Source organism: Bombus terrestris, chromosome 17 (assembly GCF_910591885.1).
Source record: "Bombus terrestris chromosome 17, iyBomTerr1.2, whole genome shotgun sequence".
Lineage (NCBI taxonomy): Eukaryota > Metazoa > Arthropoda > Insecta > Hymenoptera > Apidae > Bombus > Bombus terrestris.
This window is the reverse complement of record NC_063285.1, coordinates 10,825,425-10,853,233: the sequence shown is the minus strand read 5'-3', so window position 1 is coordinate 10,853,233 and position 27,809 is coordinate 10,825,425. Positions and strand designations below refer to the sequence as shown.

The window sequence follows — 27,809 nt, the reverse complement described above, 5'->3', positions numbered from 1 at the left end:
CCGACACCTTGTTTCATCCCACTTTTGCTTTTGTTTCTCCAATTGCTCTTCTACGATAACCATCTTGAAAGCCATCGTGATAACCATCACGTTGAAAGCGGCTACAATTATTCAGCAAATATAATCGAAGCGAACAAACCCGAGTGCATGTACAGGACGTAACAAAACACATGGGACCTATTTCGCCGCCTGAAACACAATGGGAAACGTTCGTATAAAAATAAATACGTTCCGTCTGCCTTCGTCGAATGTCTTACCGTCAGAATTGATACACCATAGTCCTCCTGTTAATTCGAAACAGTCTTCTTTACTCTACCTGTTGCTTAACAAACGAACGAACCGAAGGCGATGAATTATTTGTTCATTTGTCGACACAGGCACGATTTCCGATGTTTCCCGAGTTTGTTGGAAAGCTCACTCTAGTTTCCACCCTAGCGTGTGCACATTTTTAATAAGTTTGCTCTGCTTATTTTAACATTCGCTAAATCTCATAGACAAATACAGATAGAACACATGTTTACACGAACATTTTTCATCGTTTGTTTTAGCCGTACAATCAACTGCCGATGTTCTCCTATACTCTGTGAAACCACCCCACCCAGAGAACCATTGTTGAAGCAATCGCCATCTGACGACTGTTCACGCAACATGAATATTTGATCGGAATATGACTGCTAATTGTATCCTGGAAATGAAATGTAATTTGCTGACACTAGGGACTCGGCGATAATCTCCTATGATTTACATGTATGCATACATACACGTGAAACGTAGAACATGGATTTTCGTGGCAGATAAACATTCGAGGAAAATGTAATCACAATTTGTAGGAGAGTGCTCGAGCAACTCTACGGCTTTAAGGTTTCCCGCGAAAATGATGTTATCGAAAAGTGGTAACAGCCATGTTATTCCCAACTCGTACCTTTCGTATTAACTAACGCCGTTCATGTTTGTTCATTATACCTACAGTCGAAGAAGAAACTTCCAAGTTGCGATCTTCTAGGGGACGCGATACGCGGTGCGGTGCGTTTATTGGTATCGAAGGATATTAAAGTGGGTCGGAATTGCGAGACAAGGTCCACATACGCGCCCCTTTTCATTGCAAGCGAATGCAAGCGGCGTGACAATGGAAAAAATTCTGTTTACTCAGCCTGTCAGCTTGTCGTTTGTTCGCCTATGTATACGGAATACTACTGACGCTAAAGAGAAACCGAAGCACCGAGTCTCTACGATGAATAAACATCGTTAGGGCTTGTACGAAACTATAAATGATTTTGATTTGTTTGTGTTTCGTCGTGTTTCTTCTCTCCTCGCGCGATATTTACCATTATTTCCTAGTATTTGCTTTCAGTTTATGTCGGATCGTAGAAAAACGCGGCTGTCGATTCCAGAATGAAGCTTAATCGCAAGCCGAACTTAATCGGAGCATTTTGCGGCTATTTTGGAAACTAAGGCTAAGCAGCGATTCTGCGCGTGGAAGGAAGATATTCAAAATGCTGACCTCGGCGATATATTTCAAGGCCATCGAAATTTCCTGCCCCGCGTAATTACCAAGAATCATTACGATATGCATAATTAATAGGAGAATATGGCAGGCGATGATTTCGTGGATAATATAAACTTATGAAGATATTAATATCAACGACACCACTTAATAAGCACGTATCCTGCCAATCTTTCGTTTTCGTTTCTAATTAACGACGAAGAGGTCGATTCATTCCACTGATCTGCTGTAGCACGCGAACTTCGATGTAGTCACGCGTGTTAAATTAAACGAGAAATATCGATTCTAAAAGCTTGGATACGTTCGACAATGACTTCTCAATTCGAGTCACTTCTTTAGGATTTTCCTTCGTTTTGCTGACTTTGGTGTTTACGTTGCATCGGCTGCACACCGACTGGTCTTCTTTTCCTTTCAGCAACTAAACGCGCGTAAAAGCTCGTGCGTCCGACCATCAGTCCAGTCAAAACTGTTTACAAAGTACACAGAGGTAATTTGTGCTTTCGCAGGCAGCGTGTAACGTAGCGCGGAAATATTGTATTTCCAACATAGTGCGCACGTATACGGGTAGATCATCTTCAAATAAATATCATGTTGTCACGAAGCGACTCCTGGATCTCCGTCAAGCTTGCTATTTTTACGCTAATGCGAAAGCTTTACGTTCAATTAAACGAAGAATGATTCATCAGCGGGTAAAAGTATGAATATTCGCGTTAGATTCAAGGATATGTAAAAGAGTATGTAAAGCATAATTCAGATAGCTCGGGAAGATTAATACAACCAACGTTGCTTGCTTCTCGCGACTTAATTCATGCCCGCTGTTATCAAGATAATTAACCTTTTATTTTCCTCTTTTAATGGAACCTCGCTATCTTTCGTGCGTTACAACGAACGCGAAACTAAATTTAACCGCGCCATGTATTTAATGTAACTTGGAGCTTGCCTTTGCTTCTCATTTAAAAAGGATGAGATATTATAATTCCTGAACTGACGTAGGTATAAAAGGAAAGTCGAACGGCTAAAAAGAGGTAAATGGCAGTCGGTATCTCGTCGTGTCCTCTTTACAAAATTGCCTTATTCCACGTTTGTCCTATTGAAGTTTCTCCGCATCGACTTCCGCGTCATTAGCTGCGTGTACCGTGCTGTTTAGTGACAATTCGAGCTTCTCAAAAAAGGCTTCTCGGTTTTCTTCGTATTACCAAAGCACTCCTATGGCGTTCTGGCAAGTTTGTCTCGGTTTCGCGAGGTTCCTTCACAAAAGATCGGCGCGCGTTCAAGAGTCGAAAGACATTGGCACGCGTTGCAACCGGACGGAGGTTTCGCGAGTAAGTTTCCCCTTGAAAATGAATCGGTCTCTTCTATCGAAGGATCTTCCCACCTCGGCCAAACTGTCGGTGAGTGTTCTCAGCGTTTCGCCTGTGATTCCACGCTTGTTCGACGTGCGTCGTTATCGCCTCTTTGGTTGCCAAATTTTTCTTATCATTTTTCATTTGCTTTCACGCTACCGCCAATTTTCATTAGGACGATTATTCAAGATCCATTGGGATTTTTAATAACCCGAGATATCATTCTTACGATTTTTCCAAATTTTTGCATCACTTTCATCTTTGCCATTTGACTTTTCGCCGCCGTTCCCCGTAACGGTGTCCCATAAGGTTTCATTAACGGTTCTTGGGTCATCAGTTTGTCGTCTAATCTGGGAAAATGTTTTCCTACAAATTTGATATTTCTTCATCGCTGTGTCGATTGTGAGTTGAAACGCTTCTCAAGCACAGAGTGCTAAGAAAGCTCTCGCCTGTAGCATAAAATACCTGTAGCATAAAAATAGAAGCATATTTCTATGAAAATTATTTATTAGCATATGTGTATAGTATTCTAGATGATGGAAGGCCGATCAACGATCAGCAGCGAACGTGTTAAACGGCACAACACTCTCACGCATCCCTTCGAAACGATGGGACAGCAAAGATATGATTGATGCATCGCTATACCCACGAATACAGTAACGAGTTATTAAAGATTTAAGTGGACAGCAGGGAAACAAGAAACGAGGAAAACGTCGCTCGACGTTCCTTTTCAGAATCGAGCTATTAATACGTAATTGCGCCAGCGACTATGAAAGTAACATTAAATGAAAATTGCCTTTTTCTCGATAAACGCTGCCCAAAGAGAAAAACGTTGCATCCAAACGTATACATGGACAATATATTAATTTTATAAAACAGCAAAATAGAATTATGAAATTTGATAGAATCCGCGTTTAACGAGCAAACTCGTACGTATACGAATAAATGAAATTTCGTTAAATTTCATTTACGTAAGAAGCTTTACAGCGAAAAGGGTAGTAAAATTGATCGATCTGGAGCTTCGCGGTAGAATAAAATTGTATCGCATAGTTTGACGACTTCTATGCTGCACAAGGGAACCGCGGAATTTTATTAAGTTTGCTTTGTACGATACATTCCATATTAAAATATAAAATCTACCACTATCTCTTCATAAAAAGGGTTTGCTTGTTTTATGAAAGACAGATTCACACACTCGAATTTGTGTCAGTCATCATCCTTCCTTATCTACGATATTAACTTTCCAATAGAGGGATTTCATATCGAACGGATCAGGCGTGAAACGATGGAATAATGATTGATGATGAGAAAAACGATGAATCGATAATGTTCCTTAAAAACACTCAATTAACGTTATGCAGCGTCTAACGTAATGGACAGTGGCATTCGGAGGCGTAAGAACAGAGCCAAGCAAGGAATTTGCGTCTATTAAATGCGAAGGTAACAGCTCCATGGTTCTTCCTTTTGCTCACCTGATAGCCGATCGAACATCGAGTCTTCGATGAAGTCAGCAACAGACGATACGCGAATTAGTGCCATAGCGTTGGGATTCTGTGTGAAAGTTGAAGAGGAACGAGCAGGGTCGGCCAAAGCGAAGATGTAAAATTTCTTTCCAAAGAGGAATTCTCGCTAGATTAGGAAAGCAGACGGTGAAATCGAAAGAAAATCCGCAAGTTGAGTACCCTCGCTGGGACGAGATGATAATGCCAATTAGCGATTCCTTGTGGAAACTGAAGAACGGTTGCGAACATCGGCCGAGCTGAGGACGTGATTTCCGTAATTGTGGAATTTGTGTAATTTCGACGAAACGCGAAGGAAGATCGCGAGCAAAGGGAAAGTCGGGAAGTTGAGTACCCGCGGTTGAGTTACTGGGTAGGATAAGCGAGCATCGAGTGTGTCAAATGTCCGCCCATACATAGACCTACACAGCCAGTAGTGCATATCTGTTATTTCTCTGTCATAGTTTATACACCATCTATATGTATAAACTATGAGATATATAGTTCGTGCCAGCGGCTCGTATATCTTTCAGTTCATTTCCTGACACGTTCCACACAACCAAGGGAGTAACATTTGTCATGTGATACCCCGCGTTTGTAATTCTGCCCTTTTCATTTTTCCACAATTTCTCGATCATACGTAGCTCAGTTGCAACGGTCGTAACCCAATTAGTCGGCTTTTACAACTCTGTCGTGTCATATTGTACGTAACGTGCTCGTATTCGTCGTGTTTCGCTTACTGTATAGTGTTTGCTCGTTGTTTAGCTGCGCTTTTTAATTCGCTACACCTTTCAACGTGTCCTGTACTCGTCCTCCGCTTTCTTTCACCTATAGAAATATGTTTGGTGGTGGTAAAGTGTCCGCGATGGTATTTACAATGGCTCGCTAATATCGTACACGTTGGAATTGCAGTTAGTGCGGATCGGTGGCATACGTATCGTGTGAGATGTATGTTTTTTGACGAAATGCTATGAATAACATGTCGAATTACGATAATACAGGGAAAAAAGTAAACGGGATGCGGCCGCTGAACTTGCCATCCGTGAAATATCAGAACGCGTTATTGATCAATGTTAAGTAAGTATTTGCAACTTTGTATATTTATTAAACATCGATTAGCACGATTTTATTTATTATTTATTATTAATTTGCGCCAGTTAAACGTAATATTATCGGTTGTAATTTTTAAACATTATTAAATATAGGAGTTAAAACGTGAAGGGGAATTTCTCTTTAACTTTAGATTACGAGATAATATTGTAATGATAATGTTAATAGTGTAATATTGTAGGTAATTATTTATATTAATTATATTAATTTTGCTAATCTGATATAATATTAAGAAATTTACATTGTCAAAGAATTTTCAACTCGAACGTTTTCATCTAACTTTTTCGCAGTTTTATCCGCCTTTCTTATTTTCTGAAAAAACCTCGACCCATTATATAATATTCCTATGGATTTCTAGAATTATTTGATCTATCGTTTCCGGAAACTATTACCACAGGCTTCATTCGTTTGATCTTTTTACCAACATCTAGGAAAACGTACTGTTCCTCGTAAAATGTATTTTGACCTTTGCTTCCCTGGAGTCTCTTTTACATCGTTAAGTACGTTTGTATAATAAATGTTAACGTTGCGAAAGTAAACAAATGGCGTTAAAAAGAGCCAATTTTTCTTCCATCGTTCGTTACATATTCTTGTGGCTGAGGTTCGGACGTTTCCAAAACTCTGCAAACCCAGAGTCCTTTATACCGTCCACTATCGAGACACGAACTTTACGATCGTGTTGCATCCATATCGTAGCAACGATTATTAATTTATTTATAATTCACGAAAATTGCGCTAGTCGTTCCGAGACAAAATCGCGAGAATATGAAGAAAAAGAACGCGAAGGGGGACGCGAAACGAATATTAAAAAAGGATTCAACAATACGAATGCTGCTTTCGTACGCCAGGACGAGCAAGAAAGGAGAATAAATCGCTTCTTTGTCAGGGATTTTTACAATTGCTAACACTCATGTTAGCCCCATTGAGACGAACAAACTTTCCAATGGTTGTTCAACCGGACGTTTATTGAGTTTCCTAGAACTGTCTATAAAACACCCTCCGCCTATCCTTTGACGTATGATAAAGCTCGGAAATAACGAGTTTATCTTCTGTTCACCATGCGATCCTTCGGCGTGCACATCGTCGATCGCGACGCCTCGCGCAGAAGGTTTTTATCATTTTTATCGTGATCGCCAACACGGTCGAACATTCAACGTGAATCTATCACGCTTCGATTAATTTCGCTTTTTTAATAAGTCGCTTCTTTACGTGGACGGGATATCTGTGTTACTCTGTTGTGTCAAGTGCTGTTCGATCGACTCGAGTGAATGTGAAATTTACGATTTAATATCGGAACTATCTATTTTTGATACTGTTGTTATCATCGTGTTAGACTTTGCTCCGTTACAAGCTTAGATAACAAGTGGGTTGCAGATAGAAGTAAGAAAGTAATAATTTTACAAAAGTATACGAGTAGATACGTAAACGTCTGTAATATATATTGTTTCACCAATTTCATTCCTGGGAATGTTCGTCTATGATGTTTTCCAATTAAGTTTGGAACAGAGATACAACCAAGCATGATTGTTAGAATCAGCGCGTATAGTCGATGCTGTATTTGTTACTGACGCGAGTAACGAAATTTTCAGGTCACCCAAGAGTAGCTCGCAGTTTGGCAAATTGGACAATCTGAAGACGGAGATAGACACTATCGGAAGTAAATTTTAAGCGTTGCTCATATAACGAAAAACCTATGATCGAGCGCGGGTCGAACGAATCTCGAATTAAACTTACAAAATAAATTTTCAGTGTCGGAGCCGGTAGCAGCTTCCGTCAGCGCCTTTAACCCAAAGACTGACAGCTTACACGCGTCTATGAGGCCGATCATCATGTTGGCACAATGCTTCTCCTTGTTTCCTGTGTCCGGGATTAACAACTCCGATGCATCGTACCTCAGGTAATTTTTGATTAGAAACTCCATGTGTCCTCTACGATTGAGTCCATTGCGCTCATTGTGCCCGTAACTTAGGGGATAGCCGGGTAGACAGCAATTGGACCCCTTTGAGATCATCCACGTAGGTTTCACCGACACCAAACTTGATTAAAAGTTTGTTGAAAAAGAATTTCACGTATGATAACAATTTATTCGTATTTTAGTCCCATAGCCTGTTACAGGCTATAGTTATATTCTTACATTGAGCTCCTAGTTGCTACATTGTAGGGAATTGTATACAGGAGGGTGGTTGGTAACTGGTGGAACAAGCGGAAAGGGGGTGATTCTACTCGAAAAAAGAAGTCGACAATATAGAATAAAAGTTTTTCGTTCGAGGCTTTGTTTTCGAGAACATCGACTTTGAATTTTCGCTCGGTTCGCGTGCACTTTACGGTGAGATCCGTTATAACGAGACGCGATAAAGTGCACGCGTACCGAGCGAAAATTCAAAGTCGATTTTCTCGAAAACAAAGCCTCGAAGAAAAATTTTTATTCTATATTTTCGACTTCTTTTTTCGCGTAGAATCACCCCCTTTCCGTAGAATCACCAGTTACCAACCATCCTGTATATTCCAAGCAATCTCTTGAAATCGATAATCCTGAGCAATAGAGCTGAAACGAAACCTGAAATAAACGGATGGGCTGACATCTTTCAGATAGTTTCAAGAGAATTGAAATCATTTTTACTTACAAAATTATTTCAAATATTTGACACAATTTGGATACGTAATGTTACTGGAAAAGTACAAATGGCTGAAACATTAACTACGATTATTAACGCGATTCTTTTTACGTCTAGGTTCACCTGGCGCAGCCCGAAATTTGCATATTGTGTGATGTCAATTTTTGGTTCGTCGATGATGACGATATTTAACATTTTGAGAATAGTTGCTACCGGAGTAAATTCCACGAAAATGAGTAAGATTTTTCAAGATATTTTACCTATCGCGTTCATGAAAAAATACTTGCGTGCCTGCGACTCTTTCAACTCAAAACTTCATTCAAATATTCTAAGATATTTACATATAAAAATTTGGAATTATTTCACTAAAATTTGATAGAAAAAGATTACGTTGGTTTAAAAACACGACTGGTTCATATGTATTTAATGTGATAAATCCGAACACAATAGGTGGATTAAATTCATTATTTATACATTATTATTACATAAATATTATAGCATTAATCATCACAATATAAGTAATATATTTTATTGTTTATTTACGTAAGCCACGTTCGTATTCAATGGGACGAATTTGATCGCTTCGTTGCTGTTCCTAAAGTTGTCGATCCAGTGGCCCTGTTTGATGGTAACTTGGGAGAAACTTGAGAAAGAGCTTTCGTACAGGCATAGAAAAATCTCGAGAATCACTCTGGCCACGAAATTTAGTATCGTGACCATAGTAGTGATGATGATTGCATTAGGTAAGTGACACAGTCTTATCGTTATTTTATTTATTTACTTATTTATTGCGTAATTCTAACCTGATCCTAGGAATCACAGTTTGTGCAATCCTCCAAACCAGTGCTTCAAAGTCTCCAAGTTTCTCTCGCGTGAAATGTACCTTTCTTTTACTTCTTTTTCCCAAAATCCGTCGTTCGCCTTCGCATTCCCACGTCTCGCTCTTGCGAAACGAAAACTGTCGTTTCGTTTCACGTTCTTCCTCTATTTGCTACTTAGATACACCGAAACACGTGGAAAGCTTGTACCGTTTGTTACATATTGTTTTATTTATTCTGCTGTATCGTTTTTGATCCCTCGATACTACTTGCTCGTCTCTTTCTTTCACAGTTGCCTTCGTCCGCCTGTTCCGCGACTACGATTTTTCTAATATTCGTTCTGCTTTTTTTCTCTTAATCGATGGACTGCGATTTGCTGTTACAGTTGAACATGGTTTGTCGATAGTCTACGGCTACATCCAAGCTAAAGAGTGCGCCGTACACAAAGCAGAAGAGGATATACTTGGTGTGTATTTCCAGATGCAGTTTCCACAGGTAACACCTATTTCTCTTGTTATCAACTTTCTTTCCAACAAATTGATATTTCTTTCTTTTTAGAAGATGCCGTGTTTTGTTATTGTTTTTTATTCCCACAAAAGTTCCATCTACGAAAGCTGAAGAGTTTTCAACCATCCTTTGGTACTCTATGGTATCCACGTTTTTATTTCCTTATATTTACCATATTCCACACTATTTTGTTCCTGTATATTTCTTATCACCACTTTCACCTTCCTTATTACATATTATTCATACAACTGGCTTACATTAGATATGCAAATGTATAATCCAAAATTTTCATTGAAACTCGATCAGTCGAAAACATTGTCTAAATAGAAACGTGTGTTGGTCAGATATTTTCTAGGATACAGTACAGTTTGTGGAAAGGAGTATTGGTGGACATCTGCAATATTCTCAGTACCTTCTCGTGGAATTTTGTCGATCTGTTTCTCATCCTTATCAGCATCGCCTTGACAGATCAGTTTCGTCAACTAAATAGTCGTTTGAATTCTATAAGGGGCAAGGTAAGTGACTGCAAATATTCTCCTATACAGTATAATCAAGTATTTCATCGTTAAGTTAAGTGTTCACTCGGTTTAAGCGCCTTGTTGTTTGAAAGAGATCGTACTGCCGCGCGATTAAATATTTCACGTAATTAAATAATTATTGTTATTTTGCAGATTACAGAATATCATTCGATAGAAAACTACGCGAGATATCGTATACAGGGTGGTTGGTAACTGGTGGTACAAGCGGAAAGGGGGTGATTCTACGTGAAAAAAGAAGTCGAAAATATAGAATAAAAATTTTTCGTTCGAGGCTTTGTTTTCGAGAAAATCGACTTTGAACTTTTGGTTGGTACGCATGCACTTTATCACGTCTCGTTATAACGGATCTTTCTTTCAATTGCTCGCAACTTCAACATAACGTCAATCGAGACAACGATCTACGGTGAGATCCGTTATAACGAGACGTGATAAAGTGCACGCGTACCGAGCCAAAATTCAAAGTCGATTTTCTCGAAAACAAAGCCTCGAACGAAAAATTTTTATTCTATATTTTCGACTTCTTTTTTCACGTAGAATCACCCCCTTTTCGCTTGTACCATCAGTTACCAACCACCCTGTATATATCGTCGATCGTTATTATATTGTTAACTGAATTAAGTAGCGCAGAAAATATTACAGTTTTTAATAACGAATGTTGGTCCTTAGCATCATTTCATTGTTAAGGCAATGCCCGAATGGTGGTGGGCCGAGGCAAGGAGTGAATATAATCACTTGGCAACGCTAACAAGGCAACTGGACTCCCATATCTCCGTTATGGTTCTTCTATCTTTCGCTACCGATCTGTATTTCATCTGCATACAACTGCTTTTCTCTTTCACGTATGCACTACAAAATCTCATTCTTTAATATTACCGCACGTTCAATATGCAACGACATTGTTCTATGACAGCATGTCCTGACTAAATATCGCACATTTAAAAAGCAGTCCGATGCGAGGCATTATCGAGAAAATCTACTTCGGCTTTTCCTTTGGATTCCTGTTGGCGAGAACGACAGTGGTCTCTCTGTGTGCCGCAATGATTCACGACGAGTCGTTACTCCCGGCCCCGATCTTATACAGCGTTTCTGGAAGCAGTTTCTCAACGGAAGTAAGATTTCCATTCTATTTGTTTCTACAACGAAAATATTAGGCCGGTGTAAAAGTTCGTGCACGATCCCAAATCGTCGATCGTCGCTAAAGTATTTGTCTGCGAGTCACGTCTCTTGTCTGTACGTTTCGTTGTCGTAATGTCAAACTTCTCTCTTCTCACCAGAAATAGCTACCTTCCTCCTAGTTTTCGCATCTAGCCAGGAAATTTTCGCTTTTCCTCCAAGCACCTCCAGATGTCTGTACATCTTACGCGTTTGTGTAATTCATTGTACTTATAAAAACTGTAATCACCTAAACCCGAAGCCGCTGTAATCAACGCTCGTGTTTTGTTGTCTCTGTCCCTTGCTTTCCGCGTCTTGTTATATCCTTCTTGTCAATCTCTTCCCTTTCTGTGCCTAATTACTTGTACATCCATACCTGTTCAAGCACTTGAAGTCCGATCAACGAGTCGAGACAGCAGCTGCAAGCAAAACGTTCACGTGCCGAAGCTAGTCGTTTGCTCATAGCAGGAACGATTTTTCGGTGGTCAAAATTCACAGTCAGTTTGCACTGAAAGTCTCAGCACGGAAAATCGCAGTATTTTTCTTCTTAAACCTAAATTTATCTAAAGTCCACTGTTGCTATCTAACGAGGAATAAAAGCATCACTAATTTTCTGAATAATTAACGACTCATCGTTAAATTTCCAGCTTACAATACCCGACGCGTTTCTTCCCTTTATTATTACGACTATGTCAGCCCGTTTAATTAACTTTCCATATCGTGCGTGTAATAATTTTATCGTTTTCGTAGGTAATGAGATTCCTAGTACAAGTAACAACGGATAACATTTGCTTGACGGGGATGAAATTCTTCTCGGTGACCAGGGGCCTCGTATTAACAGTACGTAGAAAATATATAACGTAAAATAACGATTTTATAATATAATGATATAACACATTTGTCCGTCGTACAGGCTGTGTCCTGAGAATCAGAGATAGACGAACGTGTATCGCATTGCACATAATTTATAAATAATCTCGCAGAAGGCTGACCCGAAGTATTTTGTTGCACGATTCCAAACACTTGCGAAAAACTTGTGAAAATCCGTTTCGCTTCGCGTGGATTTGATTCTCGTGCCACGTCTGACACCATCAGTCGCTAAAATGATTATCGAATATCGAGCACGTGTTTGTCGGCGATAATAGCATTCACAAAATGATTGAAAATCTGTTTCAGGTAGCAGGAACCATAGTCACGTACGAATTGGTGTTGGTGCAGTTCAACACAACGCAGCAAAGTGAAGTGTCGAACAGTACCGTGTGCGAGGTGAAGTAACCGCGTTTTCAAACATCTTTCGACGCGCTTACAAGGAATTTCACCTAAATTATCGCCTTCCAGCCTTAACATCTTGCTTTACAATTTCCCATTATAAATATTCCCATATCTTAAGTAGAATAGCGCTTATTGCCTAAACCGCTGTACATAAGTGCACAGTGTGAAGAATGTCGGGCGACCTACGTTTGTCCCAGAGATAAGCTGACACCGAAAACGAAATTTTTCTTCTACAAAGGAACTCTGGAAATTGATATTAGATGGGCCGCAGGTTTTTATGCAAATTAAAATTTACAGGCAAACGCGATACCGGGAAATAGAGCTTGAGCGAAGATTTGTTTCCTCTGTTCGAAACTGTAACGAGAATTTTACTCGAATGTCTCGTACGTTCTTATTTGTTAGACACATTTTCCGAATCTTCGTTTATCCTACGAACGCATGAAAATCTGCACATCCGACGATAAATATCGTCCGCAAAAATCCGCAACTACACGCTAAATCTTACGACAACGTCGCTATTTCCATCGAAATTGAGAACAGCGAAGCATTATGAGACGACACATCGTAACGAAATGGAAGTCCAGGCTGTGGACTAGATGATAAAGTCAACGCCAGAATGGTTCTGCTTAAACGGTTTTCGTTAAATTTGGTAGAACATTTAGTTGCTTCAGATCATCGCATCGTAGAATTATTCTTCGATTTGTTTTCCCCTTGATTTATTTTCATTCTTATTTTCTTTCTTCTCGTTTGCTTCAGGACTAGATCAGGGCTTTTTAAACCACTGCCCGATACAGGGTCGCGTAACAGAATTACGGGGTCGTGAAAATTTTTGCAGCTGTCACGCGCCACTGAGACAAGACGCGTAAGTCACCTCACGTTGAAGGATCACGAGGAATTCGTCGAGTTATTAATCGACACAAGTATAAAACACCAGCTTTAGAAACAAAGGTTCAGAGGGACTTTTGCTTGGAATTTAGCTTTGTCCTAGTAAGTGGTAATGCGTGGTAAACTTAGAAACATAACAAGTAGTTGTTTAAAATTAAACTTCCTTCGTTTATTATCGATTAATGTTTCATTTGTATATTTATTTTATCTACCTTTCTATATATATAACTGGGATTGCGTCAAATTTTCCCGGGGCAAAGTGTGGTGGCGAGTGGAAAAAGTTTAAGAAGCGCTGGGCTTGATAATTGAAAAATCACAATGTATATACATTGTACATACAATATAACATTTCAAGTAATTTGTGCTTTATATTTCGTATATGGTTTAAGTTTTGAATTATAATGATTTATACTGTAGTAATTTATAGAAAAATTGTTTCGTGAGTGCCGCTTTGAAAACAGACTTTTGTACAGTTAATATGCGTTATACATAATTAACAATTTTCCTCTCTAAAAGTTAGAGAACGTCCATTTATCGAGTAACTTCTGATATGTTTTTCTCGTAGCTTCGCAACAGACAGCAAAATCTTTTTGCACAAAATAATGCTTCATACATTGAATGAAACATTAATACCGGAAATAATAAGAGTATAATCTGAGTAGGTAATAAAGGCATTACTCGATTGTTAATAGCGTCACGGAATACTGAATAAACTGAATATATTATCTTGTAATATATAACGTTCTCAAGTATAATTTTAGCACTGTTCGACGATAAGAATTGAAACGGATCATCTGGAATCGTAGAGATAACATACAATCAATTAAATTGGGTAAGTACCAAATTATCACTGGTCGCGAAAACAAATTAAAAATTCTTGTTTTATGGATACCAATCAAAAAGCAGGCGTTTACATCACCGTTGGATTCGAGGAACTAAAAGATTAATTAAAGATCAGTCCATACAGTTACAGTAACAAAACTGTTACAGCATCGAAATGTCCAATTATTTGTTCTAAGCACAGTGAAATTTGCTTTGAACAAATCAAGTCGTAATTTGTCATAAGCAAATTAATCTGTAACTTGAACGAACTAAATATACAGGGTGGTTGGTAACTGGTGGTACAAGCGGAAAGGAGGTGATTCTACGCGAAAAAAGAAGTCGAAAATATAGAATAAAAATTTTTCGTTTGAGGCTTTGTTTTCGAGAAAATCGACTTTGAATTTTGGCTCGGTACGCGTGCACTTTATCACGTCTCGTTATAACGGATCTCACCGTAGATCGTTGTCTCGATGGATATTATCGCGATTTAAGTTTGTTTTTGCCGTAACGGAGAATTGGGAGTACATAATGAACGAGACGCGATAAAGTGCACGCGTACCCAGCCAAAATTCAAAGTCGATTTTCTCGAAAACAAAGCCTCGAACGAAAAATTTTTATTCTATATTTTCTACTTCTTTTTTCACGTAGAAGCACCCCCTTTCCGCTTGTACCACTAGTTACCAACCACTCTGTATATAACGGAATAAAAAGTACAAAAATATAAGGTTCGTTAGAAATAAAGTAATTAATAAATGCTTGTATGTAGCATAGTAATGTAAAGCTTTTCAGTGGTAAAAATGTTATAATATAATGTATAATATTATCTATTATTCTATGAACTATTATTCACTAAGTATTAAAATATACATATGTTTATATTAATACATAATATTACACATCTGCCAAACATATTTAACAGCCATAGGTTTGATCTTTTTAATTTCGTTAGAATCTTCTCGAATTTGTTACCTACAGACAAATTGTATTCGTCTTATTTCTATTTATGCCAGGTATTCGGTCGAATCGAACGCTAACCAAAAAATAGCTTCCCAATTAGTTGATGTAACAGGGGTTCTACCATATTGTATTGTATTATATTGTTATATTATACGTATTAAGACATAAAGGTGCCTTGAATGCTTGAAAAGAAAACTTACTTGTCGAAGAATATGGCTTTTCGCGAGATCCAAATTATAAAAACGTTATATTGCGTCTAAAATTTACGACATGTAGATATGTACATATGTACGTATGTATTATAAGTAGTATAATTTCCTTGCTTCGGCGTATACTTTCCAACTGCACTTATCAATCTGTTGTCTGAGTCATTCTTTAACCCATTCGCTGCTATCAACGATAAAATATAGCTAGGCCGCATTTCGAATTATAGACGATATCATATCTCCTCCTTCGTCAGAAGTACAATGGACGACGAAAGAAAGTTTCAAGCTCATACCTATGTATAATAACTACGCTACGTTAATACTGCCTCTGTATATAAAAATATCTTGCACTAATTTTTGTTTACCATATTCACAACAGTCACGTGCATTTTTCTTATTAACTATCTTTCCATTACTGTTACGTATAATAATTAAGAATTAAATTTACGGATGTTGAACACTGTTTGCCCCAGTTAACGTATAAGTGGAATTAACTAAATGCTCCTTTGTTTCGACAGGATCCTTCTTCTGTGGTATAAGTTCATCTCGTTGGAGCACGCTAGCACACTGTAATCTCGATCATTCGTTAAACTTTCTCGTAAAATATATCGATAAAAGTTATTGGTGCGACAAATCTTACGTCTGGTATCACTTGGGAATAAAAGATACAATAATCGTAACAATTGTACTACGCAAGAGCGACTAATGTTCGTTATTCCGTTCGCTTGGTAATTTTGACATTAAGAGTAAGATCAAAAAAGCAACAAAGTAACCTAAGTGTAATTGCTTGATACTCCCTGAAAGTTCGAAGTTGAAATTGTTATTCTGGAAATGTGCAGGTGTATGTAGTTGTAACACAGGCGTTTTCTTGTTTATAGAAAAATAAAGAAGAGGATGAAAAGAATGTGAGAAACTGTGTTTAATATCAAGGTCTGTCATTACATCAACCCATCCAAGAGAGAAGAACATTTGCGTCTCATCCACTTGGCTCTTAATTGTTCTAATTAAACGAGAAATTAGCTAAACCGGTCAAGTAACTACCTCCGTGACGTTTAAATAAAGTAATTATATATTTTCGTATATACAAATAACAAGAAATGTCGTCAGAAATAGGCTAAAACATGAATTGCATACGTAGTAACAACAATATTATCAAAAATATAATTATGAACGGATCGGTAGTAGCATAAAATAGATGTCACTGTATTTCCCTTTATTTACCATCGACGAATTGCAAAAGCACAACTTCGTATGTTATGATTGCTCCGGCCACCTGTATACCGATATATTTTCTATTAATAAATTATACCATAGACTTTGGAGATTATATTTGGATGTACGTAGAGACGCTGATTTACCGCAAGCATAAAATTTCTCGTGATGGAAAAGAAACGTAATCCGGTTAACGCTACCTCGTCCGTCGCCAGTTGATACTGCAATCTCTGCGCCTTTGAACGGATAATGTACATTTTTAATTCATTGCGAGTAACGTAAATTTTCAGAATAAAAGAGAAACAGGTACGAAAGAACTTTCCAAGGAATTAAGCTCCTAGAAAAGGTAATTACCTCGATGCCATAACTGGATGTGGAACAATTGTACAGATAAGGTAAGGCCTCTTTACTTTGATCGTGTATTCTGGCAGTAAGTAAGGTGACAGCACAGGTGCGAATAATTAGGAAGCCGAAAGAGCCGAAGAAGTAAACTGCGCTCAATGGGCTGCTCTTTTCTGCTATGCTTTTAACAAAAATAGAATAATAACGTTAATCAACAAATTCGTGATCGAGACCGTTACGCGATCAACTTTTCGTTCCTGTGCTTTTCATTAAGCTATATACGAGAAAAGAGACTGTGTAATTAATCGCACAGTAAATTTGTTTAAATTTGAAAACATATCGATGGCCATGGAAAATTATTATCGTAGACTTTGTGCCTGTCTCTTTGGAAGAAGAAACGATCGTTTGGAAGGCACACAGACCGTGGCAGGGTACATAATTACGAGTAAAATAACGATATTACTTTAATCGTAATAAATGCACGTTATGTAATTTGAAAGCATCTGTAAAAATATGACATAATTAGTTTTGACATAAGTTAGACTGCATAAGTTAGACATAAGTTAGACATAAGAAGACTGCATCATTGCTCTACGTTTACGCATCTATGGTAAAACCGATAAATAATTGGAGATTGCCACGAGAAACTGAGAAACGCTGTGCTCCGAAAGACAAAAATTATGAACATTTCTTACTTTGCCAACCGAGCCGACGTATCATCGATCTCACTTTGCTCGTGCTCGTCGTGTTTATTTTACCGATCTGGCAATCAGCTAAACTGGCGGATTGCCGGCAATAAAGACTTGCAACTTCGTTAATATTTTACAAAGCCGAGCACTTCGATGTCAATGGAACATGACTGTACGTACTGCCAATTACAAACGAACACGTATCGGCCTACTCTTTTATCAACGCGCGTTACCTTTATTTCTCCGTAATACGAAATGCCTCGCCCAATTGGGGCGAGCCGTAACTCCAAAGCGGCCGAGTCCTGGAAAACCGATGTCATTAGGCGAAATGAAAATGCTTTTCGAATAATTATGCAAATCCATCATATCCGAGATACGATAGGCAGGGCATTCGTAAAGGCGGGGCACTGGAATAATTACGTTTGAAAAATTTGCAAGGTTAATTCCATTTTTGCAATTACTATAGTGTCCGGGCTGGGAAATTTTGAGAAAGCAATATTCGTCCTCCTGGTGGAATCCGCAGGTATCGAACGAGATTGAAATTGTTTACTTAGATCGATAATTTACGTGGAGCACAGGTTTCTCGGTTGTAATTTCCCTTTGGAAAAAGCGTGGAAAAGAGCGTGGCACGTTCGTGCCTTGTGTGTCGAATATACGTACGATAGTCCGTTTAATAGCTGAAGACAGATGAAGTAGAGATTGTTTGCGAAGGATAAAAGGATTATGGGAGAGATGTGCTCATCCACCTTCTTAACAACGCAACTCAGGATCGCATAGTGTTCGCGAAGTTCGCGCCAGTAGAATATCGGCCGATATTTTGTCACAGTCACTGCCAATTTTTTGTTCAGAGATTTATACCTTTCAGCCAAAGCAGTAGCGACCTAAACAGAGGATTAATCTTATTGAAACGTCGGACAATACGTTGCTGGTTCGGCTTTGTCGTATAATAGTAAAGCAGTTTGAACCTTCGTGCGAATTATCTTGACAAAATTACGGATTAATTATTAGGGAAAATTGGAGTCGTAGGCAAGTTAACTTTTTCGTAATGAAACAGTTATCGTTCGTTAATTGTTAATATTTCAACGCAACTTTATTTTCCATACACTTCAAATTTGGCGAGAATCTTCGGCAGAGTGCCAAGAGCGAAAGGAAAGCCTGGAAAATCAAAACTCGAACTTCGGTATGATATATTATCTATTTCGGTTCACGCCATAGCCACGTTCAACTGATAAAAATGCAGCGTGGTCTTTTTCTTTCAGCCAATAAGACGCTTCTCTTCTCAAAAAGATCTAGTTAGAGCAAGCACAGCTCGTACAATTTCAAGTATTTTGGCTTGAAAAAAATATATTCTACGCTCCAAGTAACGGTAACCGTGTATGCGAAGAATCAGCACAAATCAGTCTTCCGATCGCCTTAAAGAAAATCCCAAAGAAGGTCCGAAACAACGACAGTCTACTAAAAATGACGAGGATACCGTGTTCGATGGAGAAGGGCCAGAGAAGAAGCGACAAAGATCGAGACCGGACGAACCACAAATACGCGAACTAAAAGCATAACTAAAAGTTATCCGTACGAAAAGAAACCACTTTTACTTACCAGCATGATAAACAGATCGGTGAAGTTCCAGGTGAACGTGGCCAGTTTGCTAACGACGAAGATGTACAGTCCGAAGGCAAAGTTGTAATTCACTGGAAACGAACGTGACGCTGATTAAACGATGTCATTGTCTTTGTAACGTTTGACGTTTGGTTTTCCCGTTTAAAGCGGTAGAATCTCACATGTATCGAAGATGAAGGAATGCGAGCGCAAAGTATAGGTCTCCAGGAAGCTGCGAAACGTGGAATTCGACGCGTTCCAGTCGTAGCCATCCACGTTGTTGAACATGCTTAGGATGTGCTCGATCAGAGCCAACATCAGTATCACCGAACTTAGGAAGAAAAATTTCCATCGCAGTCGCGTCGGTTCTATGCAATTGCTGTAAATTGTAAAAAGATAAATAGACGGAAGCTGTGAAAGAATAATGACAGCAAGTTTGCTCGCGAGTTTGACCATTCGTCGAGTAACTCGAACGTGTTCGAACTTTACGTTGCCGAGAACGAGACCTTGGACAGGGAAATTCTATTCCACATTCGCCACTTATTTCCCTACCGATTATTGGTCTCGTTCGTATCAGCTCGAATCTTTCCGAGTCGCTATGTTGCGTTACGCGAGAAATGGCTCTGGTAAAGCTGCACAGCGAGTCAGTGTCTTTTCCAACGATTTCCTTGATCCGGTGCGAGTTTAAGCTCAGTATCGATCGACAATTAGAGAAAGAACGTCCAACAACAAATTGTAAAATACACGGAAGAATATTGTATCGTGAAAAAGGCTTGCATTGGATTATCAGTGAATCTATTGGCATCTCATTTACGGTAGGACAAACCAATTGTAATTTGCCAGTGCAGTGGCGATTAACAGGTATCGAAGCTCGCGTGCACGGCAGATAAGCAACAAACAAGGCGATTAGCAAACTCGCGAATCGTGCCAAGCTGTGAACCTGGCAGGAGTGTCGAGATATCGACCTGTCTATGCATCGTTCCATGGCCCTCCATTCCGACTGAAGAGGTACCCAGCGCGACGACAGCCAGAAAAATAAGATGCTGCCCAGCAGACTGTTCCCGTAGAACACCGCGCCAACCGTTGCCGAAGCTATGCCACCTGCAACGCGATACAACATCGTCGGTTTATCTCGCCTCGAATATCGAATAACGATCCTTAAAGCCAGCTAAAAGCCTCAACAACTAACGATCCTTGAAGCCAGCTACACGAGATCGGGCCGAGTATCTGCCCCGTTTGCCGCGGTACGTGAAAGCTTCGCGGGATAAAGTTAAGCTGCTTCAAGGGGCACGTTAAAAAGTCGATGGAAACGATGTGCTCTCGGGCTCGTTCTTGCTTTTTAGAGATTTCTGAGGGATAGATATCTTTTTGAACGTTACTGGAACGAGTATGCTAAACGGTATACTCCAGTTACGATCCAACGGGCTTGGATCAGACGCTACTGAACCGACGCAAGCTCGGCTTCAAGAAATAAATCATATAACTATATGGAAAATAGGAAACGCTTGGAAAGTTGCACGCAATAATCTTGCAAATTATTTTTCAAAAAATTGTTCGACTAATAAATAAAAGACAGAAATGTAACGGAGTAATAAACGGTGCTTACCACGTGTCTGGATCGTATTAGCGTTAAGAGTTTTCACCATGTGAAGCACCGATACGATCGTCATAAAGAATATCGTCGAGGCTATGAAAGCTGAATAAAAAGTGACGAAGGAAAATGTCTTGAACTGGAGTTTCGAGGGTGACACGGACCGGACTCCAGCCACTGGAAATAAACCAAAGACTCGGGCTATGCTTAAAACAGGCCCGATCGCGCAATGAAAGCTCTCTATCGCCTGTAAGAGAATAAACTTATAGATAATATTTCGTCTGTGTTTCACGTCTCGCACGAATGAGTATCTCTTACGATGGAACATCCTCAACCCGGAAACTCAGAAAATTATGAAACTTTGCAGATACGTAGAGCACACGTAGGTAGGCACGCAATTCTTTTCGCTGTTCGAATTCTAACTGTAAACTGTAAAACTGCAAGCTGTAAAATTTGGTTATTTTGCGATTCTGCGTTACAAGCTGTAAGAGATAAAAAATAAGCTCTCGGGCAAAAGTTACTTCTTTTAATTAGGCTTGTCATCTGGTGAAAGATTCGCCAATTGTCTATACAGGGTGAACCTAAAAACAACGAAGAAAAGTTGATATATAAACGTGCTCTATTTATCTCTTTTCGAGCGAGAAAATGAATTTTACACGAAGCTGTTCGCTTCTTCCTAACGTTTCTTATCATTTTCGTTTCATAATTCTCATTATTTTGAGCATATTCTCTTTCGAGATTAATACGTAGTAGTCTCACGTTGAAGTCCGCCGAATAGTTTCGTCCATCTCGAGGTCTTCCAACGGATACGCTGTTTTCCTGGTTCGTGCTTAATTCACCGACGTTGTTGTCGTTCCTGCGGTACGTAAAAGAGGACCAAACCCTCAAGCTGGAAGCTTTGCTTCTCACGGGTACATCGCACAACGTACCTTTCGATTTTAACATCACGCATTGATCCTCCTGCATGTTTTTACGTCTCACTATTACATCGTGTAATAGTGATCCTGTCGAAGTAATAGCGCAGTTATTAGACGATGATGCAGCGATAATAGTAGCAATGTATTGTAGTGGCAATGTAATTTAACCAACTAATCGATGTGATCATATTTTATGTTTCCTCCTATATTTTAAATAAAGATAAGCGGAAGTTCCGTCATTTTATGCGTCAAGCTTCTACGATTGCTGTTTCAATGGATTAGCTCGTATCAAAGACAACATTTATCGACTCCGGTCATTTTCCGAGCCGGCGAAACACGTAACACCCTAATATATTTAATTTCCAATTTTTTAAAACAAAGTATCGATCGTATTACACGATAGTTGTCCCGTTATCTTTAATCGTATCGATCGTGAACGAAGTTGAATGGAAATGAGATATCCAATGAAACTGTGCATGGGCCACGGTACCTACCACGTGTCTAAGATCGCTTTTGGAGAGAAACATTCTCAAATTGTGGTTTGTTAAACAACGTAGCTCGACCATGCGAAGATGATGCCTGGTTTAAATAAAGAAAAGCAAATAACGCGTGGAATTCTTAAAAATATCAATATTAACCGCTGCTGTTACTAGATTCAAATCATTTTGATACGTCGTCTGGACAGCAATCAGCGATATTCTCTTATCAATCTTGACAATAAGAAAAACGGTGAAATATAGCACTAGTCGTTTAACGAGAGCCACTCTTGACGAAGCTTTGATAAATGTTGCTTTTGTAGAAGCAGTTCATTTTGATTCAACAATAGGTAAATCAAGACACGAATAGATCGTTTTCGATGCTATCGATACGCCAGCATATTGCAAGCCTTTCTTCTAATTACTGGACACCGTGTATATTTCTCTCTAAAAAGTTGAAAAATTTGACAAGGCTCGCTTCTCATAGTTATTATCAAATAATAATTAATGTATTCCTATTTGCTGCTTTATTACCTCAATTTCATACAGATAAGACAGAATTCTATCGAATATGTTTAACGTATTTCAAATTTATGTACATCGGTGAAAATGTTAGATAATATGGATGATAAAGAGGCGGTTTATCTGATAAGTCTGGTCTTGTTTTTTGGTCTTCTCTGTCTGGTTAATTTCTTAGAAATGGAATTAAAATTCTATTAAGAACATTTAACATTTAATTCAAAATTATATAGAGCAATGGAAATGTTAGAAAGTGATGGAAAGTAAAGGAGAAATTTATGTAATATGTCTGGTCTTGTTTTTTGGTCTTCTCTGTCTGGTTAGTTTCTTAGAAATGGAATTAAAATTCTATTAAGAACATTTAACATTTAATTCAAAATTATATAGAGCAATGGAAATGTTAGAAAGTGATGGAAGGTAAAGGAGAAATTTATGTAATATGTCTGGTCTTGTTTTTTGGTCTTCTCTGTCTGGTTAGTTTCCTAGAAATGGAATTAGAATTCTATTAAGAACATTTAACATTTAATTCAAAATTATATAGAGCAATGGAAATGTTAGAAAGTGATGGAAGGTAAAGGAGAAATTTATGTAATATGTCTGGTCCTGTTTTTTGGTCTTCTCTGTCTGGTTAATTTCTTAGAAATGAAATTAGAATTCTATTAAGAACATTTAGAATTATATAGAGCAATGGAAATGTTAGAAAGTGATGGAAGGTAAAGGAGAAATTTATGTAATATGTCTGGTCTTGTTTTTTGGTCTTCTCTGTCTGGTTAGTTTCTTAGAAATGGAATTAGAATTCTATTAAGAACATTTAACATTTAATTCAAAATTATATAGAGCAATGGAAATGTTAGAAAGTGATGGAAGGTAAAGGAGAAATTTATGTAATATGTCTGGTCTTGTTTTTTGGTCTTCTCTGTCTGGTTAGTTTCCTAGAAATGGAATTAGAATTCTATTAATAACATTTAACATTTAATTCAAAATTATATAGAGCAATGGAAATGTTAGAAAGTGATGGAAGGTAAAGGAAAAATTTATGTAATATGTCTGGTCTTGTTTCGAAAAATGCAAACTTCCTGCACGTCTTGACAAACACGAATTGACTCTTATCGTAGAGCTTGTCCAATGTTCTGGTCGACAAAATTGCACGACGTTTGTTAAAAGGTTCGTGCATTTGATTTCGTCTGCATATTTAAATTTAGACTTATATTCTATCGATTTCTCTCCAACTGGACTATCAGTGTACTTGCTGTTCAAGTATTTTAACACACATGGTCGATTGCTTGTATCTTTAAATATTTATTATTTACAGACATTAAATTTAAATAGACGTACACGTAAAACAGCATATATAGAACCATACTAATTTCGCGAATTTTTCATTGTACAAAATGAAACGAACAAGACGAATTATTACAAATTATTTATTCATACATCATCGTTCGTTTGCTGGCGAGATCCAAATGAGAAGTGAAATTTCATTCGCGGACAAGACATCAAGATGTTTCCCCCTCAAAGATAAATTAAAACGCGTCTTTCAGAAAGAAACGATAGTAAATAATATTTTATAGTCTACACCTTTGATATCAGATGTGATCGATCTATACGTGGTAGTATTAATCGTGCTAATATTTCACGCTTTATCAGTGCTCCGAAAGAACATTTCGCCGTTTCAGAAACACGAGCTAACGTCTTGTATTTCCAATCCACGTCGAGCCCTGCGGTTAACGTTAACGAGACACGCGACAAATTTCGATAGATCGTAGGAGAAAGTGGCATCGTTCGTAGAACTCGTTGTAGTTCGATTAATTGCCAAGCATCGTGGACATTCTGTGCGATGACGCACGCCCCGGGACAACCGATCCCAATGATGCATTATATTCCAGGGAAAAAGGCGACCCATGTTTATCTAGGATGCGGAACAACGTGTTGACACTGTAAAGTCTTGTTAATTTGCGGCTTTTCTATTCTGATGTGTTTCCTTCATTTCCCTCAAAGAAGACTATTATAGAAGATAATTGGGTTACGAGACGGAAACGTTCTGTTGAAAATTGAAAGAATTTCTAGACATTTCGGTTACCTGTTTCTTAACGACGAAGTGAAGAATTATTTAACACGTTTTCTCTTTTGTCGAAGAATAAACGATGAATTATTTAATACCTTCCCCCTTTCTTTAGTTTTATCATTTAATTTTTATGGGAAGATAAAACTGCCCCGGCTGACCGACTCCTCCTTTCGTTCGTGTAAGGAGGTTTGCTCGCGTGCAGGGATATTCTGGCCGATATTTAATTATCGGTAATTAAAAAACGAAGCAGAAAACAATTTTTTCATTCTTAATTTTCGTCTTATTTCGGCTTCAAGGATCATTCGTTAAATTTCCTGCATGTATCTGTGTGAAAAGTTTGACTTTGTTGTTTGCTTTGAATTTTTCCCTGCAAGCCTGGATAAATTGAATATTTGAAAAACATTAGATAACACGGAACAAGCAGCTAACTGGAACATTCGTAAAATTTATTTGTACACTTTGGTCGAATTTACCGAGATTGTCGTTCATCTTTGAATAAAACCATCAAACGTGTACTATTAAATTAATTGTATAATTTTCATCGGAATTTAGAAAATCTAACTATTGCCACACACGGTCTTCTAGGTTATTGTACTAACTTTGCCCTACGTGTTATACCGAGAAATGCCACGAAACTAACACAAATATGTTATGTAAATATAGCGATACGATAAGGAACGTACCCTTGTTAATATAATACACCGTACGGATAGATAACTGATATTTATTATTACATCGGTATAATCTAGGTTTATGAATTACTGCTTCGTTTATCAAATAAGTTCAATAGCACGCCGATATTAGACTTACATTGATAAAGATACAGATAAAAATAGACACCTAGAAATACGTGCCACACGGTGTCTCAAGGACATGTACCATTCAATAACTCGAATCTCTTCGTTATTTTTAGAAATACAAAGAAACGTTTCTTTACAAAATTGTTATGCAACGAGGGGTAAAAGGAAATCGATGAAATGATACAGCATGTATTGTGATACGTGGGACCGCTTCAAGGGGGAAGAAAAATTTGTACGAAAATGTGATCTGTCTGATTTTATCTTTAAATTACAGCCACTTTCGTGTTTCAATAATCCGCGACTGTTTAGAAGCTGATCGAAATGGCTACCCCCTATCTAAAATCATAGTTTACGTCTCCGAATACCATAGTCTTCTTCTCTACGACTTGTAAGAGATAAATTGCCGCCCATGTGTCGATCAGATTGACGATCACAGTGCGCCCCGCTGCTTAGGCTGACCTCCTTTCGTTCGTGTAAGGAGGTTTGCTCGCGTACAGGGGTACTTTGGCCGATTTTTAACACCTCGGATCATTTGATTTTCCTCTTCCTATTTCTACCTAGTTATATATGTGTACACACAATTTTTGTCGACACGGAAAAAAATACAGAGGAGTTGATAAGAGGCGTAGGTAGCACATCTCCGGACGCTTGGCGTTTTAAATTTATCATTCTCTTTTTACACGCTTAATATCAACACATCTTTCTAATAAACATTTCACCGAGTTACATCTTTGGGGAATATCAAAAGATATTGCGAGCCAGGAAAAGCCAACAACATCACATGATATAAGACAAAGAGACATTGTATACTTATACACGTGCATTATACTTATTGTAATGTAAGGCTCCTTGTTTTACTCCTTTATTTATGGCCGAGTAACCTCGCGATGGAGGTCATTGAAATCGTCTAGATTATCCATTTTGATGTATAATAAAAAAAAGTATGGCACACTATTGGAAGTAATAGAAACGCCTTTGATTAACTTCGAATTTTGATAGAAAAGTATCGCGAATTAATTAGCCAAAAATAATTTACAAATTATTTCACTTTTAGTAACTTATACCAGTTGGTAAATAATTTTATAATTTTCTTCGAAATAAAGATTAAGTGAAAATGATTGTTCTTAAATTCCGATAAATATTCAATGCTTGCTTTTCATAACTTTTATACAAAATTTACCAAAGTACACATAAATTCGCGAAGCTATTATTCTCACACAAGAAAATCTTCAGCACAATCTAACTGCACAAAAATCAGATATCGTGTCTTACAAAGTTTCATACAAGTTAAATTATTTAGTTTTTCAACAAATCATTCCACGGTATTCGTAACTACGTTAATTTCCAAATACTCGACGAAATAGTTCGATCGATTGCTAATAAACTGCAAGAAAATCGCAAATTCGTTAAAATTAAACGCGCTTCCCTCAAGCGTGTGATCTCATTCTTCTTTCTTTTCTTTCCTGTTCTTACGATCCAAGTCGAGTCAATGAAATTACGAGAAATTGGAGAAAACACGTTCACGGTAAAAAGAATCTGCATATCATTAAACAAAAGCAACTCGCTCTATAATTTTACAACGCCAAGTATGTTTCTTAATTTGTAAATTCGGTAATTTTCACTTCAGATATTTGACGCGTGTACGATATTATTAGAAATAGTGTAAAATGCATATCATTTTACGTCCACATGATAGAAGAACGTCTGAATAATTTAACAGTCTCAATCACTAATCAAAGTCCAGTTTTAAAGAAATTTACATAATCGAAATACTTACTAAATCAGCCATCTATGTAATTCTAATATGCTCGACGTCCTGCGTTATGGAAAATGAAGAAAGCGAATGCAACAGGTCGACTTTTAACAAGAACAAAAGAGTATCCTACTGCACGAGTATACCACTGTGTTACTACCTCGTAAAAAATTCCTTGATTCAGGAGAAGTGAACTAGAGACTCGGACCTGCGCCATGCATGCCTGATCAGATAAACGCTTATACTACTAGTTTTTCGCGCGCTTACTTGGCATAAATCAACTATATGGCAGAATATAGACATATTCGCTAATTGTATTTATAGAACTCTCACTATATACCAGTTATTATTTCGACGTTATCATAAAAGTTTTAAGCTTGCATTTATTTATGGAGTCACACGGTTATAAAAGAAAGAAAAATTTTAGTTAACTGATGCTTTATGCCGTTACAAGCGTTCTATTTTACTGTATATATAAATTTAATCTAATAATATTAAAAGACCTTTTTACTGGAACTTTCATAAACGAGAGTAAATGAATAAAAAATAATAAATGTAATTTCGAATGCAACCACATTATTCACGAGTTTATTTCATTAAGAAATATCTTTTGCAGCAAA

The 27,809-nt window shown here is 37.9% G+C and overlaps 2 protein-coding genes across 3 annotated transcripts; one reads left to right on the top strand and one right to left on the bottom strand.

Moving 5' to 3' along the window:
* The first annotated feature begins 232 nt into the window (after nt 1-232).
* LOC100647322 (gustatory receptor for sugar taste 64f-like) lies at nt 233-16,181 on the top strand. The gene is made up of 12 exons (XM_048414008.1): nt 233-5,423; nt 7,046-7,113; nt 7,206-7,353; nt 8,189-8,307; nt 8,620-8,814; nt 9,275-9,384; nt 9,741-9,911; nt 10,602-10,774; nt 10,879-11,044; nt 11,838-11,927; nt 12,264-12,353; nt 15,748-16,181. Exons 1-12 carry the CDS (start codon nt 5,317-5,319, stop codon nt 15,766-15,768), a joined length of 1,458 nt encoding a protein of 485 aa, XP_048269965.1. The 5' UTR covers nt 233-5,316; the 3' UTR covers nt 15,769-16,181.
* Nucleotides 16,182-16,282: 101 nt separating this feature from the next.
* LOC100645426 (gustatory receptor for sugar taste 64f-like) lies at nt 16,283-27,400 on the bottom strand. 2 transcript variants are annotated; one of them, XM_048414009.1, is made up of 10 exons: nt 27,214-27,400; nt 21,419-21,663; nt 20,675-20,906; nt 20,034-20,169; nt 19,251-19,447; nt 19,069-19,178; nt 18,133-18,353; nt 16,796-16,964; nt 16,588-16,677; nt 16,283-16,502 (listed from the first exon to the last, which is right to left on the bottom strand). In XM_048414009.1, the coding sequence occupies exons 2-10, from the start codon at nt 21,623-21,625 to the stop codon at nt 16,443-16,445; spliced, it is 1,422 nt and encodes a 473-aa protein (XP_048269966.1). In that variant the 5' UTR covers nt 21,626-21,663; nt 27,214-27,400; the 3' UTR covers nt 16,283-16,442. The 2 variants fall into 2 exon arrangements, with proteins under 2 accessions (XP_048269966.1, XP_020723090.1); XM_020867431.2 differs by having other exon boundaries at nt 16,284-16,502; nt 19,069-19,160.
* Between the last annotated feature and the right edge of the window lie 409 nt (nt 27,401-27,809).